Source organism: Ascaphus truei, chromosome 6 (assembly GCF_040206685.1).
Source record: "Ascaphus truei isolate aAscTru1 chromosome 6, aAscTru1.hap1, whole genome shotgun sequence".
NCBI classification, from domain to species: domain Eukaryota; kingdom Metazoa; phylum Chordata; class Amphibia; order Anura; family Ascaphidae; genus Ascaphus; species Ascaphus truei.
In genome coordinates, this window is record NC_134488.1 from 96677167 (window position 1) to 96700608 (window position 23442).

A 23442-nucleotide genomic window follows, 5' to 3' on the forward strand; every position below is an offset into this window, starting at 1 on the left:
TTCATCTGTCTTCATCCACCTTCCTTATGCCTCCTTCCCCTTTTCCTCCAACTCTTGACTCACTCCCCCACCTTTTGCTCCCCTCCCCCCCACCCTTTACTTCCCTCCCACCATGCTTGTGTCGTGTGCTTTTATTTTGTTTTTCTTTCCCAGCCCCCTCCTGTGCCTGAAGAGGAAATGCAGCTTCAGCTTGCTCTTAACTTGAGCAAAGAGGAACACGACAAGGTAGAGCTGATGAGAGTTTGGTACCCAAAAAATTAAAATAAAATAACAAATTATAACAATCAGACCCTCGCCAGCAGTCCCTCCAAGTCTGTCTTTTTAAATTCCTGCTTGGTGTGAAGGAGAGGACAAAGGTGAGGTGCCCCGTAACCTCAACTAACCTCTTTCTGCTTCCTTGTACTTCCCGCTTGCTTGGCTTGAGAGCTGGAGAAGAGAACAAGGGATTCAATTGGCCACAACATTTAGAGAAATTTATGGGGTCACTAGTTAATGCTCCAGTATATTAACCACACATTCTTTAAAGCCATTTTACAAAACTATTCACTACGCGAGCATCATGTTGGAAACCATGAATGGTTATCTATGGCTTAACGGTTGACGTAAGACACTTCTGTGTGTTATCCTGGTCTTGTAGGAAGCATTTTTCGCATTACTCTTTCTAAAACCAGCAACTCCCCTTTTTTTTTTTGGTCTATGTAGATATTAAACACAGTTCGTTATAAGTTTGTAAAAGTAGCAAAAATGTCATTGTTATAACTACAATGATCAAGGAAGTATACAAGTGTTGTAAATAGTTTATCTGGGGCAGATGTGTTGCAGATAGCTGTACATTTACTCTGAAGTTTTTTGCTCCTTTCTGAATTGGCCCATATGTACCAATTTTGCACTAGCGTGATTAGATTATGTTGAGCCCTATGGCATGGTAAAGTTCTGAGTCTTTATTTGAATACCAAGTATTCTTTGATTTTTTTTTTTGTAGATTGTCTTATGTTAGGATCCATAAAGACAATTCAAAACCTACTGAATAAGAGGCTGTAAAATGGCATAAACATTCTACACACCAAAAAACATTTGTTCTGTACTATAAAATATGGATGCCATTAAAGGGCATTGCACGTCTATTCCTGTAATATGCAGTGAACTGTATTTTAGGAACATTCTATATAAAAAAATATTGTCCCTGGTTGTCTGCTATTCTCTCCAGCCCCCAAAATGTCTATGCTTGGATTTGCTAAACATTGATTTTAGATGATTTTAATTAAAACTGTGGGAGTAATATCCGTGAATTGCACTCTTTGCTTCTCACTCTTTCTAGTTACTTTACTATCACTATTTCCCTTCTACTGCTACATTTGAAATCCTTACTTGTTTTTCGTTTCCAATTAACTTGCTGCAAATGCTAAACAGGCAGACAGGTTTTTTTTTCCCCTATTACACATTTTAGTGGAATAGTGGAAGAGAGAAAGAGAAATGTGTGTAGGTAGTTCTTCATTTAGATTTCGGGCATCCTCAGCCAGATGGCGTCTGATTTACAAATGTTGCTTAAGATACTAGAATTTGGGGGTTTATAAAACCATACCATCTCCAGAATGAGCCTCACTTTCCTCATACAAGACAACCGTGCCCAGAAATAAAGATCATTAAAAAAATGGTGGTAAAATGTATTTTAGGGAGGTTATTGGCAGCAACTAAGCTCATGATTGTCGCAACAAATGGAACCACTTTGTTTGGAACTAGTTTGTGCATGCATGTTAGTCCATGATGTTAATGGTTTTGCCAGGTGGAAGAGTATAAAGGTTTTTTTTTGTCTTTTGTAATTCCGAAATGGACTAATCCTTTTCTCATTGATTCTCTGCCCTCTCCCTTTCATGCATTAGTTATTAATTAATATTTATTCCTTTTTTAATTAAAAAAAAAACCATTTAATGATGTAAGGAGATTATCTTGTTACTGAAAATATGCCTTTAAATCCCAATTTTTTTATTTGTGAAATGTGGCTTAAAAAGGTAAGTATATTAAGTGCTTTTCCCCCCTACCCCCTGCAAAGGCAATGCTAGAAAACGTGCAGGTAAGGAATCTTCATGAGAATGCTGAGAGAAGAATCTCTTTTGAAGCGACAGTGATATACAAATTAATTCCGCTTAACAAGAATAAGGTACTTCCCAAGAAAACATTACATGAAGTAGAAATCTATTCATAAAATAATTTGTTATGCATAAAGGATTTGGTGATCTACAATTTGCGAAGGTTTGAAACACTGGTTTTGACCCTTTGTCAGAACAATTCAGTTTGGAGGAATTCATGTTTCAATTTTCTACCTTTACATTTGGCCTACAAATCTAGACTGTAGATGTGATTGTTTAGGAACAGTCCAACCTGCATGCAATATCTTGAAACGCCTTGCCATCTGATTGTATCTTTAAAACCATCTGGCCTTGCATGCATCACAGCCCGATTTTGTTACTTTCATAAGAACACCCAACTTCCCCCCAACACAAAGCAATGGACATTGGTCGATCCAATCCCTGCATTATTTTTAGACTGTCACATAAGCCAAAAAAGTGAGGAAAGTTGCATTTTCGTGCTTTGCTTTGAACCCATGAACAGGTAGTTTGTGATTTTTGTAGTTATGTAAAAAAAAAAAAAAAAGGGGGGATATATAGTTCAAGATACTAGTAGCACATTGCTCTGTGTTTGTTTTTTTGGAGGTTCTTCTGTATAAATCCAAAATATCCTTATTTACCCTTAGTCCCACCTTCATGGATGTAACATTAATAACACTGTACCTCTTCCTGTTTTCTTGTGTATATACCTCCCACCTTCTTTGCACTGTGGCTTTACACATTTTTGGGGGGCATATCAGTACACATTGTAGAGCTTGATGTTATCATCTTTTTCCTGGATTTGCAAATTCTATCCCCTCCACCACCACATTATTTAGCAGTACTGTTAAATAGGTATTGTGGTAAGAAAGTTACCATTACGTGTCCATGTACCGACCTCGTTTGTAACCCTGTTAAGCCTAACCTTTTTTTCTCTTTTTTCCTTTCTATTTATATTTAATGTCATCCTCTTGTTTTTTTTTGGCTGCCTTAAGGAAATGGCTAGATGTTTCATTATCCACTTGTTCTCAAATTAGGAGGAAAGGATTAGAAGGGGCGATGACCTCCGTCTCCAAATGGCTATCGAAGAAAGCAGGAAAGAAGCGCCTTCCAAACAGGAAGAGGTGAATTATCACGAACGCTTTAATTTACCTTTTTGTGTATTTTACCTTCCAATATGGTTTTCTAAGAAGGGTTCTTGCATCCGAGCTACTCCATGTTTTTAATTAAATCTTATTTTTTTTTGTTTTCTGTTCTATTCTTTCACCTATTTGATCATGCTAGTTTTGTACTCCTGTTTGCTGCAGTCCTCCCTGATGGATCTAGCAGATGTCTTCAGCTCTCCTGCTCTTCCCTCTTCGGACCCATGGGGGGCATCAGCTGCTCCTCCGACAGATCCATGGTCTGGTGCTGTTCCTGCTCCCACACTACAAGCCACTTCTGACCCTTGGGGGGGCCCTCCGGTTGCCACAGGTGCTAGCAGTGATCCGTGGGGTACCGGTGTACAGCCTACCCCAGCTCCCAGTGACCCCTGGGGAGGGACCCCAGCTGTTTCCTCTGTAGATGCCAAATCTGTATCTGATCCATGGAATCCAGGTGGTAAGTCTAAACTCGGCCTACCAGGCAACATACTTTATTCACAAAGTTTTAAGCGGAAACGTACAAGGAGGAATAATGTTTTTGTGTCATCAAATTATTTATTACATGTTTTCAATGCAAATAAAGACCAACTAACATGCTTTTTTTTCTCTTCTTTCCTTTAGACTTTAATGTTAATTACCTTAACTTACTGATGCTCGTATTTCAAAAAGTATATGAAGGCATAAGTCCTAAATTTGTTTCATTTCTCTATTGTTTAAGGGTTACCCTATATAACTTAAAATGGCTACAAGCCTAGTTTCATCCATATAGACTTATTTAATTTTTAAGCTTAACCTTAGGAAGGCTGAGGAGACTATAATTTGTATTGCTTGCCCATCAAAGACCCAAGATATCTTACCTTATCTGTTCTTTCATTTCATTAGGTGCTACCGCTGCTGGTGGAGCTACCAGTAATGATCCTTGGTCCTCTAGTCCATCTGTGGCACCTCCAACTAAGCAGCCTACAGACCCCTGGGCCCCAGCTGTGTCTTTCTCTGACCCCTGGGGAGGATCACCCTCTAGGCCGAGCACAAATGGGACCACAGGTAGGTCAGAGATCTGGCTTCAAAAATGTCTTTGGTTACTTGCTAGGATGGTTTAGAATTACATAGATTCATGCATGTACATATTAAAATGTATTGCTAGTTATTTAACCATATATAATTGCCAGTGACAGTCGGCCACAGTAAAATGTGTTGGCCAGAACCTCTTTCTGTGACATTGGACAGTAGAAGATGCATCTTATGACCATGGTGCTATGGCTGTTTTAGGCCAAGTTGATGCTACAGTTGGAAGTTTGTATACTATAATATTTGAGTAGTTCTAGCTAGTGGTGGCATTCCTCACAGATTGTGTTTTTGTTTGTGTCCTGTGTTCAGCTAAATGCTTGATGTTGCTGAGTTCTTTCTTTCCACTCCACTTGAGGGAGTATTGGCTTCCACTATACTATTCTTGTTATACCTTCCCCACAGCTCATCTAGTTGCAGAGATCTTCTTTTTTGTTAGTATGGAATTTTCCTTTTTACAAGCGGAAATGAAAGCGTGACTAAAAAAAGGAGTTTAAATGATGGCATTTGTGTCTTTGGAGGAATATTGATAAATGGAGATCAACCCAAACCAATATACAATATAACCATTCCTATTTAGTGAGGGAAAGTTAGACTTGCCCTACATTACAAAAGGGGAACCATAAATGTATTTCCTTTGATTCTAGATGGAACCTGCAGCACTTTGCAGTGCATTTCAGTTCCATCAGAAAATATAGTATGAAAAACTACCCCGTGCAGGCTATAATTGACGCTAAAGACCTTGATGCCTTTTTCATAGTGTTTGTGTATAATGATGACTGATCCAGAACTACAGAAGCTGTGGAAGGAAGTGCCAGTTAAAACAATCCTGTTTTTTGTTTTAGGCTTGTCTGTCTGTTTTTTTTAAATGTTTGTCTTTATGTATGTGTGCCTATTTCCGTCTGCTCCTCCTCCCTTCTTAGCCAGCTCCACCTTTGACGAGTTCGTCAATCCTGCAGATAAAGACGAGTTTTCGGACTTTGACAACCTGAGGACTGCCCTTCCCCAGTCAGGAAGCAGCACAGGTTCGGGAATGCTCTCTTTCCTACCTGCTTGCTTGCTTGCTGTGCTTCAATTTGCATTGCCTTCTGTCCCCCTGCTTTCCCTCTGTTTGACATACCCTTCTATTGTATGTATCCTGAGGTGGCTGCCATTCGTTGTTTGAAGTATTCTTTAGGGTGGATTGTGAAGAGAACAATTGTATTCAAAATCAATCAAATTGAATAAAACGGTCATCAGTTCTATTTACATTTTCTATTCGATGTTACTTGTAAAGTGCAATGTTTTCTCTGCATTCAACTCCTTCACTGAGGACCATCATTGTAGGTTTTTCTTTATGTAAAAGACCACTAAAGACAGCAAGCAAAAGATGGGCTCACATTGGACATGCTCTTTATACCATGCCAAGCATGGCGCTGATACCCTGTTTGTGTTTTGCTAAATGTCTAGCAGCAAAATCTGTTTAAAAAAATAATAATGTATAGCTTGAACAATCTGCTTTGGGAATTCGGAATTCTTTTCTTTCTTTTACCAAGTTTTCCTTCTGTCAAAATTTTCTGTTTGTTTTTCATTTGTAATGTGTACTGAGATTTGTTAACTGACTGGCACAAAGGGCAGGATATTTAAAACTGCATTACATAATGTTTTGCTTCCAAATGCAATACAAAAAGGTTAACGTGCTGCACGCCTCATAAGTATATCAAAATAAGCAAAATACTTGCAGTTGAATACCGGTGCTCCTGGGTCAGGGAAAACCTGTCTAACGAAATCCTAAGCATTGATAGGAATGGAAGATCCAAGGCACTACGGATTTTTAAGGGATTTTTTTATGTCCTGGCATGCCAGTCACTTGATAAAGACCTCTGAGCAGGTCGAAATGTTGTGCTATTTTTGACATAATAAATCCCTTAAAAATCCATAGTGCCTTGGCTCTTCCATTCATATCTTTGCTTCCAAATGTGCCAGTTATTGCCTAATCCAGTGGTTTCCAACCTTTTTTTTGGGTTAAGTGAAATTCTGGGGGACCCCCAACCATCTCTAATAGCAACTCTGTGATCAGGTGCATTATAAATTCTTCTGTGTTTCATAGTTTTCAAATGACCAAAAAAATGCAGGGAACCCTTTAGGCATGCACAGAGAACCCAAGGGTTCCTAGGAACACTGGTTGAAAACACTACTGGTATTACACTGGTATTATCTGCAAATTTAGTGCCCGGACCAGTGGCAGGCACCCTAATCTCAGAAGTGTGCCTCAGATGCAGCAATAGAAAGTTTTACTCAAACCAAACTGCTGTTTTGATCCAAAAATGTTACCTATTCAATTACTTTAGTTTGAATATTTATTTTTATTTTTCCCATTTAAGCTGTGACCACCTTTTATTTCTTATAAGGTATCACTCCTAAAATGTCTGCTTGAGAAATTTGGAGATAGAAAATGACTAGCATTTCCTTCCTGGGAAATAATGGTTTCGATTTAGTGCTTACTTTTTTTTTTTTTTTTTTAAATATAAAATTGAGTGTGTGCATCTCTAGCATAAGGCCTCGAATGCTTTTGTAAATTTCCCCTTACAGTTATGACGACGAGCTTGTGACCTTTCAGCCACCACAGGTCAAAACTAAAGTTTGTGGAAGTGTCATATCAAGCAATTCAGAAATATTTGTCTATTAATCAACAGACATATGGGGTTATGCATATCGTAGAGGTGTAAAAAAAGATTCATTTGCTAGGTACCATAGGGTAATGTTTAGGGGATTGTCCTGTAAATTCAGCAACTGCGTTAGCAATGGTTATTCATTTTGCAGGCTTTGTTTCATTTGCTGATGCTGTGGGACAAATCCCACAAACCTTCTGTTGGCCGATGCAAGGAATTGAGTTTGTTTTTGAAAACGCGCCCTTAAATATTAAATGCATTTAATTTTTTTTTTGGTTTGATTTGATTTGTTTATATATGCAATGGCACCCTTTTGCATTTCTTTGTTGGCTCTTCATCTGTCGACTGATTTTAGTACATTATAAAGCCATGATTTAGAAATCTGATTTTCGGCAGACTTGTTCTGATTATTTTGTCAGAAGCAGACATACAAACATTCTTGGAAGTCTGAAAACAAAAAAGGTATTTCTCGGTCCATTAATTGTAGCCTGCGTCTAGAGCAGCAGTCTACTTTCTTTTTCTGGGTAGGTATGTGTCTCCCCCTAAACTGAGGGGTCCCTCGGAGTTGATCCGTGATGTCCAAACTCCAAGAACTCTCCAATTCCCGAGATATCACCAGTTTTTCTGTACCGGGGATCACCCTTGCTCTGGCAACCAGCATTACAAAGCTGCAACGTCATCTGGAGAGAGAGTGACCCTGTCGCTGTGTCTATCTTGTATAGATATATATTGTACACACTGGCACCAAAAAAGTACAATTATATTGGGCACTGGGAGGGGGGCACAGTTCAGATTGACTGGTTCAGCTCCAGTACATGAGGGGGGGTGGGGAGGGGCTGCTTGAAATACAGGTGTCAATGCATTGTACGGAGGAGGAATACTTACAGATATGCTTGGATTGTCTTGCGTTTTTGGGGTTATTTTAGGTACAATCTTCAGGTGCTTTTGTTTATGCTGCTTTTTCAGCGTGTATAATATTTTCCTCAGGTGAACTAGATCTTCTGGCTGGAGAAGTTCCTATGTCTCGCTCGCTGGGATCAAGGAGCCCCGATGCCTTTGACATGGCAATGATGAGTGGCTCGCTGTCCGAATCCTACAAACCTACTCGAAAAACTCCAGAGTCCTTCCTGGGACCCAACGCTGCCCTAGTAGATTTGGACTCTCTCATCTCCAAACCCACCATACAGAACACAAAGACCTCCAACCCCTTTCTTGTTACAGGTGACAGATCGCTTGGCTCTTAATGAGATACCGTTCTGAACAATATTTAACTTGGTAGATTAGCAGCTTTTCCAAATCGAAGCTTGTTCCAAAAGTGTAAAAGATATTATTCAGTCTTTAAAGCACCAGATGCTAAAAATTCCTTGTAAGAGTCAGAGGATTTTTGTAAATCTTGTAGAGTCCTCATATATATACGGTTCTAAATATCGGATAATTTCCATTTTATGTACTGAATTATAACATCAAAGTATCAGACAAATATTCAAGTAGCACAGCAAAATATCCGATTTATAGGCTTCAGCAATGTATCAACTTAAAAAAATGCTATATAACCTGTTCAATGTTAACGTATTGTGTTTTGTGGTGCGCTTATTTGACAATCTACAACATATACATGAAAAAAGGATGTAGTTGCAGGGGTTAAATGGTGTAATTACTCAAAATGAGTGATGACAATTATTATAAGTTGATGCATGAGAATATGCCACCATTCTAAGATTGAATTTGTGATTATAGTAAAAAGCAAGAGACTAAGCTATTGCATTTCTTTTACATTTTTGCTTAGCACTTGGATACATATACACAGCCAGATTAATAAGGGCATAAGTATACAAGAATGTGTTTTATGAACATTTCTCTTGTGCATACTGAATGTGAAATGCAATCTTATTTTATGCACCACAATGTATATACACAAAACCTAATATCTCCTTTCATTTCCCCCCCTTACCCTCAGGAGCAACCAGTACAACCACGACAAATCCATTCCAACCCAATCAACAGTCATCTCTTACTTTGAACCAGCTTCGATCCAGCCCTGTGATGTCATTGGGACAGCCAGTTACACCAGCGGGCCCTACACCTGCAGCCATTCCATTTAGTTCTGTCTCTCCCATGGTGTCTGTGTCCCCATTGGCCCCTGGAATTCCTCTAGCCAATATGTCACCAATGCTTGGAATGCAGCCTATTGGTGGAGTGACGGGCATTCCAGGTGCTGCAGTGGCTCCTGGCTTACCTGCTATGGGCTTGCCCTCCATGATGCCACCGCAGCAGTTGGTGACGCAACCACTCGTCCCGAATTTATCGGCACAGGCTCTGACAAGTACTAACCCTTTCCTGTTATAATAGTGTGTGGGATCATTGAGTTTGTAGTGGTGATGACCAGGGGTGATGGGTCAAGAATGGTATCTTCATACTACTACCACCACAGAAAGTCCCCATTATCTTAACATCTTTTGTGGCAAACCCATTTAAGCAGCAGAAATGTTTGATTCCTGCTTCTCATTCACTGTGCCTCTAAATACCAGTAAATAGTATTTAATCCACTGAGCAGTACAGGAAAGGCATTGTTAAATAAACTAGAAGACCATAAATGTGTATTCTGCAGGTTAATTGATAAACATTAGTACTATGCCAGAACTTGCTGTCTGCATTCTTTCCCTGTTCCACTTCTGTCCTTTTTTGCATTAAGAAGCAGTACTTCACATTATTTGTGGCTTGTTTTGTTTGCTTTTGACCTGTAGCTGTCAAAGGGCTCCCAAAATGTAACCTAAAGCGTTGCACCTTTTACTTCACATCTGGCATTAAGGTTTCTCCATACTAAAGTGCATTTTCTTATACTGTTAAGGACCTCATTTTACCCCCCCCCCCCCCCCAAAAAAAAAAACCTGCCTTCGAGTATTAAAAACTAACTGCAGAAACATACTGGACTGAATATCCGGGTGACATTGTTCATTAATTTTGGTATCCATCCCGTAGTTATTAAAAACTTGTTGGTCTACACAGTTTTTCATATTTGCTCCCATAAATACAGACCCTTCACTAGAGTACGTCTGTGTTACTGGTCTGTCGTTAAAATTAAGTGCTGTGTAGAAATATATATTGAAACTATAGCTGAAACACTAAAAAGTGAGCTGTCTGACTTATGGACTTATCTATATTATGTTACGTTAATTGTTCTGGAGGACATACTTTCATCTTTGTGGTCCATTCTCTATTCATTAGGATGAATTCATGAATGCTGACTGAGTGGCTTTTTAATTCAAAGCCTTAAATCTATAAAGATGCAAATCCTTTCCCATTCACATTAGAAATCTAATCTGTGATTATGGTTTTTACCATCTCTGATTAATTTGAGAACTACTTAATACACTGGCTTTTGCTTGGTGTACTTTTCACCCAGTACCATGCAATATGCATTTATACCTTACGTTGGCCTCATCAGAAAAGATAGCTGTTTGAATAAAGTCAAAGCAGGGAGAGTGCAATTAACCTTTCCTTTATATTATTGTACAAATGTTGATTATCAAAAAACTTTATTTTTGGTGTGTCTGGAGTAATATTTAGACAGTTGAGGACTGCAACCAGAAGCTGATATTACTAACCTGATTGACTTGTAGGTGTTGTATCACCCTTGTGGCTGGTGGGACCTACAGTATAAAGCATTGAACTGTATTGGAAGCAGTTAAGCACTGGTGTTGCATGAATTCTGTCAATGATTTGGATTGAGCATGCAGCTGGTGGCCTAAAGTTAAACCATACTGCTTTCTCCCTGGCCACTTGTTTGTGTTTAACTTCTTTTCCTTAAAGTTAAATAGCTAGTTTCAATCAAGTTGTAGGAATAAGACAGGAAGCTTAAATAAAATAGATGCATTTAAATCTGGTGTGTAAATATACTGAATAGTGTGAACTTTCAGGCTGTATATGGCATAGCAGCGTGTAAATGCATTTAATTTACAATACCCCTTACACATTAGCTTTTGTTTTTCTTTATTAGTTTTAGCTTTCTTTTTCTTTATTAGTTTTAGCTTTCTTTTTCTGTATTAGTTTTGGGTATGTGTGTATACCTTCTATAGTAAGATCAGGACCAAACGCTTCACTAACCCTTCTATTGTCAGAGATGCCTGCAGCACACTGCAAAGCAACCACTCTCTTTGCCAATACAACTAATTCACATTAGTATTTTTGTATACGTTTTTAATTGATCCTCATAATCTATCTATTTGGTTTTGGGAGCATTCAAGCAAATATATGAACATTCGTAAGACATTAAGGAGGTTGTTTGCAGAACTGTGGTAGCTGTTACAGCTACAGTAGATATTAACCATTAAATGAAATGCCTGATGCACAGTATCACTGCTGTGCTTTAGTGAATAATCTCCCAACTATTAAACCATTTAGCAATGGTATGGTAACACAGGTCCTTCAAACTTCATATAACTTACAAAATTACAGTCCAGGGGGTCTGTATTAAGCATACAGAATATACAAAATATATTCAGTTCCAAGCAAGACTTGTAATCTTTATAGCGAAGTGGGACAAAGCAGTATGCTTAAAGCTAGGCTTCAAGCATTTTTCTTTTATAGAAATAGTTTTTGGCACCAACAAAACATTTATATCATCTCATTGACATTACGCTAGTTAAGCTTTACTGAAACTGTTACCTCTAGCTTTTCCAGACTATGGTCTCTTGTCCAATTACTGTACCAGTTGCTGGAAACTTGCATCAGAGAAGGTCTTGGTTTTCAGAATTATCACTATCTTCTACAGCTAAATATTTGTACTGCTTTCCTCTTATCCGCATTTGGTTCATCTGGCAATTTTTAAAAGGGATTAACTACTAACGAATATCCAGTTAAGATATATATTTTTTGGTCACAGAAGAAAACAAGATGCAAGCGTTTCATGCTCTGGATTGCAGCCGTTTTTTGCAATGTTTGACGCCATGTATTTGATGCCCTGGAAAATACATTTTGGGATTACATGCCACGCAATGTTATGCTGTATGTAAAAGTGTTTTTGCAATTGGAGAGAGTGATCCTCATTACAATTTTAACCCTAGGTGAAGTGCATGCTTTTGCTTTGGAACATTTGATTTTGAAGCAGTTTGGATCTGCAGTGGTTTGTAGACGGAAATCTTTCCTTTTGTGTTCTAAAATAAGATGTTTTGCAAAAAAACTAGAGAATAAGAAAGCGTTGGAGAAACTGAGTGAGTTACCATTTCAAGAGCGATAGGGTAATACAGTTGTGCAGATAACACTAAACTACCAAACTGCATCATTATGACTCCCGTCTGAGCATTTCTGTGTCATGCTTTACAAAACATGCACTGTTCTAATGGATGCCTATTGACCAAATCGTGGAGTTGCGTTTCCAGGAGCTACACTTGGGGCTGTTTGTAGTGAAAACTTTCAACATTGCTGAACGGGATCTCTGAAAGAGCGGCTAAAGTGTGAAAGTCTGCTGGAATCTTATTTGTTCATGATTTGAATGTATGAAACGTGTGCTGGTTCCCCTGTTTATTTACAGGTTCCCTAGTTAATAAATACATTCTTTTGATGGGAAGAAGCTCCTTGTATAAATAATCTTCAGCAGATCTCATAGTTGTAATGGGCATTAAGAACGTCTGTGAACAACATATAGGCCCATATTTTTGAAGCTGTGCTATGCCATTAGACCTCTTTTGGTCCATTCAAACGAATGAACTATAAGGTTCTTGCACTCCCAGAAGCTGTCTTATGGCGTTGCTTATTGAATATTTCTCATTGTCTCTCAGAATCAAAGTGGAATGAAAAATTGGGGGGTTCTGTTTCTACGGGTTAGTTAATTTTAAGAGCTCTCCCAATTCAAATGTCTTGCCTAAACAGTGAGATGCAGTGTAATATAACTTAAACTTCTTCTACGGTATAAACGTTTAATGGCGTGGCATTGTGGTCTTTTGACATGCTGTTAACAAGGCTTGTTTTAGTGGGTGGGGGGAATCCATTTTGTTTCTTATTTAGCTGCAATGAAAGCTTGGGAGCTTGTAGCCCCTTTACAAATTCTAATGCAAACAAACCATTTTGGTAATAAGGCATGAAAAATAAATAGGATTCTAGTCTTGGGAATGTGAAAAAAAAGTAACTTGAAGTTGAGAGCTGAATCAGTAAATGCACGGTTGAAGATGAAATCTCTGAAAAATGAAGTCAAACCCAATTCTAATGAAAATATAACTTTATTTTTACAGTGGTATTATGCCATTAGATTTGTGCAAAACTTGAAGACATTTTTTTCCCCTTTGCCATTTTTTTATTCCACTGTACGTCAATTCTGTTTTCTATTGAAAAATGTACATAATTTATTGTTCTCAACAGGATTCCATTTCCTACAACGCCTTTGTTTTTAAACTAATCCTATGAGGGCATCCCTTGTTACTCAGGAAAAGGACATTTCTGTAGAATGTATGGTGAAGATAAAATAATATAGTGATAATATTCGACTACTACTTCTATTTCTTGGAGGCTCAATGAATTAAAATGTCTAGGTTTTCACAAAGTTAATAAAGTGTAGTCCAATCAAATGGATACGGGAACAGCTATAGACTGATTAAACTTTGTCTTGCCATGTCCGTTAAGAGATTTTTGAGGGGTATAACTTTCAGTCCTTGATTTAAAAAAGAAAATGTTTTTGTATGTGCTTATTCTAAACGCAACTTCTATTTCCTCAAAAGGCACACATTTTTATTTATATATTTTAAATAAAACCCAATAAAATCTGAAAGGGAAAAACAAAACAAAAACCTAAAGGGATTTGCAATAAGGACCATTCGACATTCCTCAGTTTGTCTTTTTTTTAATTCTAATCGATTTGCCATTGGTTTTATGCGGAGGCCTCCTTGCTTTTCTTATATTTGCCAAAACGTTATAGCCCTGTCCCAACTGTTTGCAAAGTCAGGTGAAGAACGTATTGACAGAGCTTTCTGTGCTCTTTAATAATGTCTGATAGAAACACCTTCTGTAAAGACTGCAAGAGGGGCAAGATGGGCTTAGGGGAATGGGCAGCAAGGTGATGAGTAGTGTGGTTATTTAATTACAGTGGCTATTTTTAAGTGAAAGGGTTTGCAGTTTGCTCTTTAACCTTTATAATTCATTTTTTGGGGATCGGAAGTGGACTTGGTAGCTCAAGCTCCTTTTGTCATTTTAAAATACATGTTTGGATCCAGTTGAATCCCGGCATCAATCCCTATACCTGTGACCCTTTTTTTCTGGGATGGGTGGGCAGGGCAATAGGGGAGAGAAGAGAACAGCTTAAAGAAGTCAATCAATGTTTTGGAAAATACAGGACAAAAAGTTATCATACTATGTGATTTTATTTTATTTGTTAATTATACTTGTATGCATAATATGATAAATGAATTGGGGAAAATAAAACAAATTCTCATAATGTATTATACAACATTTGTGACTTTTTATTAATGTAATGAAAATGACCCTATTCTATTTGGCTGCGTAAAAACTGGCTACTAATGCACCCAAATCACCTCAATACAGTAATATTACAACACTTAATTTGTATAAGGAATAAACACTCCCCCTCCTCGCCCTTCCTCATCGGTTCTGTACTGAGAAAATAGTATTTAAAAAAAAACGACTCTGAATAACATTTCTAATGTATTATAATGTAACAAGCATTATAATGTAACAAGCATTTTTGTTTCTATAGCAACCATTTACAAAGTCACATTCCCTTCCTCTAATGAAACAGTCTCTGGCACTCCCCTTTTTTGAGCCCTGTCCTCTCTAGCAGTGCACCAATTGTATCTAGTGACTGCCTGGTCACATGATCTTCCCCACAGAACTTTGCATCTTTGGTCCTCTTCAGCTGCACTGACAGACATTTATAGAACCCCCGAGCTGAATCTTCACCGATCAACTACAGGAGAACCGATAGATCGGCAGCTTGGCTAATTATCTTTATCGGTTAATTATCAGCTTGGACTGCTGCTCATATTTACTAATCGCAAAACTATCCATACATCACCAAAAACCTTATAAAGACCCAATTCTCTAAAGTGCTTCCTCACAATAAAGAATGACGACAGAAAATAAAAAGCAGAGCGCATAAACAGGGGAGAGACCAGGAACATGGCTTTTAAATACAAGAGGATTGCATGCTTCACCTATTAACCCCTTGGCTGCCACCACCGTGGCATGCAACACGTTTTGACAGATTATTTTCCAGATACTGGGAATTTTCACTGGATTTCAGACAATATTCCACGTCGTGAGTTTTTGTCGTGCACCAGTCATCCTGGAACTTGAGCCATGGAGCCTAGAGAGCACGGTTGAGTTGGCAATGGGAGGAATGTGTAAGTGTAGTGAAATCGGCTAGTAGAGGGGGGAGATGTTAATTTGCTATTGTGTTGCCGGTATACATGAACAATAAAGTAGATCATATTTTGCCTGCCTTCAGAGTACAGTTCTAAATACTTTTCAACTAAGACACTTGTGGTAACATTCAGGAATGCCAACGTGAGTATCCTTCCTCCTGTAATCGTATGAAGAGATTGTCGTTAAAACACAAATATGTTAGTTACACAAAATTAATATCCCCATCTTTTCAGCCAAACTAGCCTCTTAAAAAAAAAAAAAATATACAAATAAAGAAACCTCCCATGGATAGTGGTTTATTTGTATTTCTCCGTTCATATCAGACTTTGAGTAGCCTTCTCCTCTGAGTTCTCTTCCAAGTTGTCTCATGCATCATTTGCATTGTGCTACAGTTGTTGGTCTATTGTCGAGTTGTTTTCATCTTTCTAAGTCACTGGTGTATCTGCTGTTTTGTCAGCTGTCATTTTATTTAATTTTTCTTTTTTTTTCCAGTAAGCAAAGCTGCAGAAGAGACCCATCACATGCATGAATTGCATAGAGATCAACAATGTGTGGCAGTTTTAGTGATCTGAGAAAAATGTCCTAAAGGGAAAATAAAGCCGCCCTGCCGTGCAAATCGAGGCAAACCCCAAACCTCACTTATAAGTGCTTTTATATTGATAGGAAATGTGTTGCCGTCAAAGCAGTTTATAGCTAAAATTGGTCTTGATGAGGGATATTTGTTGAAATCTTCCAGCTGCAAAACTTAATTAAAATGTCATGCAACAAACTGCAACAGATTATTCAAAGGAAACAAATCCCATTGCTTTTGTAAATTAGCCATATTACTGTACATATGTGCAGTGCCATCATTGCAAGGATGTGAGAGGCTGACGTTTATTGATTTTGCTTATTAATCCTGTGTTCTACTTCCTCTAAACAAACAAGTACAGGCATACCCCAGATTAACGTATGCAAAGGGTCCAGAGCATGTATGTAAAGCGAAAATGTACTTAAAGTGAAGCACTACCTTTTCCCACTTATCGATGCATGTACTGTACTGCAATCGTCATATACGTGCATAACTGATGTAAATAACGCATTTGTAACAGGCTCCATAGTCTCCCCGCTTGCGCACAGCTTCGGTACAGGTAGGGAGCCGGTATTGCTGTTCAGGACGTGCTGACGGACTCCTGTGAGCTGCCGTTTGCCTATTGGGCGATATGTCCTTATTCGCAAGTGTACTTAAAGTGAGTGTCCTTAAACCGGGGTATGCCTGTAACCACTCAACCGCTAATAGGTAGGTGCACTAGGGGAAATAGTGAATCAACAAGCAAACAAGTCTCCCAGCAAATATGGAGGGAAGACAAAAATCCCCCAATTCGGTGCACACTATATAATACACAATAATAGGGTGGAGAATTATTATGATGTAGTATTGAACCTGCTGGATGTCTTATTTGGTGACCAGGTTACGGCCGGGGATAGGGAAAGGACAAGGAACGTATTGCTAAAACCTTTAGTAGATGGCCAGTGTGACTAGAATTTAAAATTAATGTTTAATTATAAAGAAAGGTGGGTAACAAATAAGAGATGCTATAATTCAGGGGGTTACAAGACATCTGTCCCAGTGACTGGTCACTGGTCAGAAAATGAAAGAACTTTTGTTGGTTGAAAATTGCAACTATTCGAAACCTTTTCTAACATCAGAAATGATGGTGAAGCCGGAGAAGGTTAATGATCCACTTGCTGTCACTTTGTACGTGGTGGTTGAGTTTATCAGAATTTAAAAGCCCAATTGACAGATTTGTTCGCTGCAAGTTGTAGCAGTTACTTCCACAGTGTCAAATGGCCGCAGCATAACTACTGGAACTCCGTTACAGACTCTGAACCATCCACTGTCACTGTATTCAGTAATTACAAGGACCCCAATTGGGCTTCTGTTTTACCTATGTAACACTATTCACTAGCCTTCAGATTTTTGACACTGCAATTTAACTTTTGGCGTTTGCAATTAATACAGCTCTCATAAGGACAGTTGATTCAACTGTGGCCATTTAACACTGTACAAGAAGCTGCTGCAACTTGCAGTGAACACATCTGTCAATTCACATTTGAAACTGGTAAACTCAACCACCATGTACAAAGTGACAGCAAGTGGATAATTAGCCTTCTGCTTGCAATCTGCACTTTAATAGATTCACTGTTCTTTCTGATGTTACAAGCTTTGTTTCGAATGGTTGCAATTTGCAACCAGCAAAAGTCTTCCATTTTCTGATCTGATCGTGCATTATGAAGTGCAAGTGTATATGGAGTTATCTGTTTTTTTGTAATGAATAGTGACCTTTTTACATCACTTCTCCATCGGTCACCATAATACTGAGGGGACGCATTGCAATAGAAGAGCACCCGAAGTCATCACGGTTAAAAGTGTGTGTGTGTGTGTGTGTGTGTGTGTGTTCCCAAGTCTCCCCTTTTCTTGGTACAAACCTCTGCTGTCTCTATTCCTGAGACACACAGAGAAAACCTAGAAGTTTGGTGTCCAACCGTAGAAGTGCATGCTGCAACAGAGTTGTCTAAGGCCTCGTTCAGGGTGCAGGCTTCGGAGGGAGGGCGTGCTGCCGTGGGACACAAAATATTCAAATTGAATACTGGTTGCCAGGGTAGCAGCTGCCCTGTCTCCGAAGGCCGGAGTTGACGCTGGCTACAGTTTCAATAAACGAAAAAATCGTTTTTTGAAGCTGCAGCAGCGTCACTGGGACCTCGGCAGCCAATGAAATCATTCTTGAGAATGATTTCATGACTGCAACTTGGATCCCTAAGCTCCCGTCTGTAGCCCCGCCCCCTCCCCGCCCCCTCAACTGAAACAGTCTGCTGGGGATGAACACACATAGCCCAGCAAACTGCCGCCCTCCCTCCCTCCAACTCCTATCTCTGGCACCCTGAACGAGGCCTAACTCTGCAACAGATGTGCAGGCCACTCGCACATGGCCGTGTGAGTGTTTACATTTGCATATTATTACTTTTCCCATACCTCATTCACTCACCCTTTTCCTATTTTTCACGCTGTTTTCATCATACGTGTACCAGGAGTTATCAAAAAGTGTGCTACAGCAGTCATCCAACTCTGCAACATATGCGCAGGCCACTCACACATGGCCGTGTGAGTGATTAATCTGACTATTATTATTTCTTTATATCCTATACCCTGTATCCATCTCCCATTCTGCATTCATCTCATATGTTTGCTAGGAGTAATTAAATACACGCGATACATTTTTATCATTTTTATTTTCTCTTTCTGCGCTCGCTGTTAACTTGCTTCTACCTACCTTTATGAGGATCTTCTTACAGCTGAGCAGCAGCAAAAGTCTGGGGCCAGTATATCTTGATATTTTTTGGTTCTCTTCTTTTGTTCACCCTATGTCTTCTATCTTTCTTTAATTTAGAGTTTACTGTTGGTCTTCTCTGACTAATCATTTAGGGCAGGGGGCGCAAAATTTTTCCCTGCGGTTCCCTCAGATACGTGCCCCACCTCACCCCCGCTCTGGCAACATGATGACGCCATGGTGACGCGTGTGAAAAGCCGCCGAAGCCAAGGTAAGTTAGGTTTACAGAGGCCCTGCAGCTCCCCCGGCACTTAAGTGCCTTCGGGAAGCGCGTGGGGCATCTGTATACCCCGCGTGCCCTCCACCTGCACTCAGTCTCGCACCCACCAGTTTGCGCACCGCTGATTTAGGGTGCGTCCCAGATTCTTTAGTCTTAATTTTCTGATCTGTGACCAGTCACTGGGATAGATGTCTTCTTGTAACCCCCTGTATTATAGCAGCTCGTATTTGTTCCACAACTTTCTTTACAATTTGTATGTGTAGCCCCCTTTAAGGGAAACTACCTGTGCTGCCTATACCTGAGGGGCTTACAGAAGGCCTAATCGTCCGCCGAAGGGAGCCTGGGGTGATCATGTTCGCTAGTACACAGCACCTCCACCTGTGAAGGATCCTAACACCGTAGGATAGCCCCTCCCGGGACAATACAGCAGTAAATACACACACTGGGTATGATAATGGAAAATTTACTGAGCATGCAGATTATACTAAACAGCTGTGCAACATAGTACACACAATAACACCGGGAAGTATCCCAAGACTACTTAGGGTGTGGTGGCACCAGTATCACAAGTGTCCTTTCCACAACGCCAGTCCCCACCCAAAAGTGTAGGGAGTAGCGCTACCCCTGTGGACCGTTGGTGCACGTTACCGCCCTGGTCACTCCTGTACCAAGGTACCACCGATTGAACAGAAGGATCCGTCTGATCCCCCCGACGTGAGGTCCCTCAGAATTCCTCCACTCTGCATGCTCCAATCCACCGCGTGGGGTGAACTGCTGGATGGGTCTCACCATGAGTCTCTGATGTATATGCCTGGATCTGGTCACAGACCACAGGCATCCCGTAATGTCTTGTCCTTGGTGTACTAACATGGGTGATGCTATGATGGAAGTGTCCCTATTTCGGGGCCTTCCCTGTAGCAGCCACAAACTAATAATGGTCGGGCCTGTGGGGTAACTCTAGGCCTAGTCCGGGAGCCACTGGTACCCGGACACTACCTGTCCCTGTCTCCGACTGGCGAGGTCCCTCAAGCGTGCCAGTTGTATCACTCCGCGCCGAGATCTAGGCAGCCCTATTGGCTCTGTGCCTACATGTGATCTGCAGCCCGAGAGGCTGCTGGGAACTGTAGTCCCTTGCGGAGCCCTATTCAAGATGGTTGCCGCAGTGCTTTAACCCATTGCGAATGCGCCCTGTAGCTCCTGCGCATGCACAAGCTGTACCTAAGATGGCGGCACCACTGCGGAGCTCTGGCAACCCGCTCGCCATGCTAGCTATACTGCTGGGTTCCCTGCTCCTATCCGGGTCTGTCAGCAGCGCTGGTGGCACTTGGCAGCTCCCGGAAACTCCCCCCTTCACGTGCCCCGGACCGAGAAGTTAGGGGACCGGGATACATACGATTTGAACATTAATTTTAAATCCTAGTCACACTACCCATCTGCTAGGGGTTTAGCAATACGTTCATTGTCCTTTCCCTATCTGGGAGGTTCAATACTACCTCATTCTCCACCCTGTTATAGGGGTTTGATATGTCTCGAAGTGGATGGGAAAAAATAATTGGAATGGTGGATCCCAGGCAGTGTAGTGGGGTAATGAGCCCCTGGTCTAGACCAATGGGGTGTTTGTTATATTAATTAAAACATTTTTTTAGAAGGAGCTTGTTTGGATGGTGAGGGTACGTAAAAGACTTGTGATGCGAGACATAAGGGTTTGGCAGTACCTAGCTGTGCCACCTCTACACCTCTCCTACAGGGAAGATTGAGTATAGAATACTGTAGCAACAAAGCAGAGGTTCTTCCTGCCCCCGCCAGTCAATTGCTTTCTGTTTGTGCACAGATTAATACTGCCTTGTGCCTAAGACCTAGTCTGTAGCAGTACAGAATAAAACTAAATATTGAACGGCCCAATGGCAGGAAGCAGCTGCTTTATAGGAGACAGGCTCGCTTACTAGGATTCTCGAACCCTCTACACTGGGGATAGGTATGGGGGACAGAGAGACAGGAGGGGAGTGGTCCCCTGGCCACTTGGAAGACGTTGACTGGCTAGGTATCGTCTGCAGGTGACCGTTTGAAGAGCCCAGTTCTAGCCCATCTTCGTGTTCAAAGGAAATTTTAATTGCTTGTGTTACTGAAGATGCAGCTCACTTATTTGTATTTTGAATTGGAGGTAAAAACCTATTGCACTGTTTGGTTTGATTTTGCACTCTTGGACACTTTATTTGCTAATCATGAGATATCATCAAGACTTTGGTTGACCAAACACAGATTCACTGTACCTCTGGAAATTAAGTCTCCTTTTTTCATATCATTTTCTCTCATGCTGCAATAACTGGCTGTGCTAATTATGACTGCTCTGTATTAATTTTGGATAGGCATTGATTAGCATTATTGTATCTTTCAGTTTTCTCTGCCTGTCTCAGCACGGAATGTGGCTATACAGAGAATAAGTTGCTTGTCATACATGTGCCAAAGAAACTCCTACATCTCTTGGCATAACCTTTGTCCAATTTTTTTCTGTCAAAATAACATCAGCCCTGAACTGGTTTAAATTTTGCATCCAATGAGAGAAACTTCACAAACGAGCGAATGCTAAGGAGTGGAATATTTAATAATGAATACACCAAATCACTCGGGCAGCTGGATTCATACCCAGTGAGCTTGTTGGAGTAAGGGATGTTACACTATTCCTAAGAGTTGGTTGAGTTATTTTTGTTATCTGGATAACTTAAATGTTTATTCTCTTTGTAGTAACATGTAAAGGGTCATTCGCAGTGAATTTAGGACGTCTGTATTGAAGTACTACATTTGGATGTTTTCCTCCCTTTCCATGGAGGTAATACAAAATTAATTTACATTACTCACCCACCAATAGCCGCAATCACAGCTATTCCTCCAAAGATGAGAACTACCACCAGGACCATGTTGACTCCTTAGACACAAAATGACATAGTAAATGTAAGATTGACAGTGTAGTGGTACGTGACAGCAGACATTTTTATACTTGTCCATAAAGAATTATGTATTACTTTTTTTTTTTTTTTAACGTGAGTTCAGATAGGAATATGCGGCTATCTTTCACTGGCTTGCTTTGAAACATTTTGTTAAGATTTAGAAACTTGTATATTTTGCTTTTCTACTAGCATTTTAATATTGATTTTTTTTAATCTAATTATAAGAGACACCCAGACAATATCAAGTGATGCTAGGCAAGTCACATTTTTATCTTCATGCCGAAGATGCTCAAAGAAGGCTTTAAAGCAGCAGTACATCAGAACATAATTCCAACTATTGCTTCAATTCGGAACAGAATCTGGTCTGTATGCCAGATGGAAAAGTTAACGAGTTTGGTTAATGATACTGGCGCTAAATTTCTAAAAGTCTTGTGGCTAGCACAGACAGACATTCCAGGAGTAGATGGTACTTCAATTTTGCTATGACAATGTCAGAAACAGAATAGCGTTCTCCGCTGACCCACAGGAGCTGGGACACAGGGCTATTGAGTCTTAGGAGAGGGATGTAGAGCAGGGTTGCAGAGCTACAGGCCACGCGGGAGGAAGTGCCTAGAGCGGAGCCCAAGAAAAAATGTAAGCACAGAAGAAGATGAGAGAGAAGATAGAGAGGAGGACAGACCCCATTTCCCCCCCATTCCCTCTTTTTTGTTTATTTGTTGTTACATGCAAGTATTATAGCATAACTATGTCGATTTATATGCAGGCCGATGTACACCGTGTTTGGTGTTAAAGTCTCAATAAAATCTGATATATAAAAAAGCAGCAGCAGTACAGGCTGTTTTTTGGGGGAGAGAGGGAGGCACACAGGTCGTGCTTTCGGGCATCTTGAGCCGTGTAAAGGTGGGTGATTCCGAAGCTGCGAAGATTTAGAGAAGGTATTCACATTTGGCCACATGATTATACATGGTATGTTTGATACACTTGCCTGTTTTTGGTCTGTTTTACCATGAGAAAAGATTGGACCTTCTAGTGCAGAAAAAGGAACATTTTGAACATACCTGAACATATTATGTCATCGTAACAAGCGGCTTTAAATTTTAAGCAGGTTTTACATTCAGTAACTTCGTAAGACTCCGTTTCTGTAAAAAGGAAATTCCCCGTTAGGATTTAGGTGATTTTATGGTGAAGATGTACACTTAACGTCCATTGAAACTTGGACCTAGATTGTCTTAAAAAAATCAATATTGCTGCATTTAAAAAAGAGCATGATCAAATGTTGAATATTTTTTGTACAATTTCATCATATTTACTCAAACACTTACGAGCACATTCAAGTCTCGGCTCCATAAACCTGCCTTGTCCTATCTGCACCCAGGGACTAACTAACTTTAATTTGTGTACCATATTTACTAAGAATTTCGTAAACCTAAGAGGTTTGTAATATTAAATATTATTTGCATATACCAAATAAGCATTACCTCGGCATTAAATAACGCTAGGAATACAAATTAATGTTGACGCGTAGAATTTTGCATTAATCTGTGCTAGCGCTGCAATTGTGTGCTCTTGGGGGGAG

The 23442-nt window shown here is 40.0% G+C and overlaps 1 protein-coding gene and 1 long non-coding RNA gene across 11 annotated transcripts in view; one reads left to right on the plus strand and one right to left on the minus strand.

The window, feature by feature from the left end:
- Positions 1-14390, plus strand: part of EPN1 (epsin 1) — a 65077-nt gene extending 50687 nt beyond the window's left edge. For 5 of the 10 annotated variants that reach the window (XM_075605261.1, XM_075605258.1, XM_075605257.1 and 2 more), the window contains 7 exons: positions 154-225; positions 3143-3229; positions 3413-3704; positions 4130-4291; positions 5236-5337; positions 7951-8184; positions 8921-14390. In XM_075605261.1, the coding sequence (XP_075461376.1) occupies positions 154-225; positions 3143-3229; positions 3413-3704; positions 4130-4291; positions 5236-5337; positions 7951-8184; positions 8921-9309 (1338 nt within the window). In that variant the 3' untranslated portion in view covers positions 9310-14390. The remainder of the gene's footprint in view (positions 1-153; positions 226-3142; positions 3230-3412; positions 3705-4129; positions 4292-5235; positions 5338-7950; positions 8185-8920) is intronic. The other 5 variants (XM_075605264.1, XM_075605262.1, XM_075605267.1 and 2 more) reach the window with 3 other exon arrangements.
- Positions 13898-23072, minus strand: LOC142497457 (uncharacterized). Its single transcript, XR_012802261.1, has 3 exons — positions 22925-23072; positions 21778-21844; positions 13898-15834 (listed from the first exon to the last, which is right to left on the minus strand). It is a non-coding gene; the product is annotated as an uncharacterized LOC142497457 (long non-coding RNA).
- Between the last annotated feature and the right edge of the window lie 370 nt (positions 23073-23442).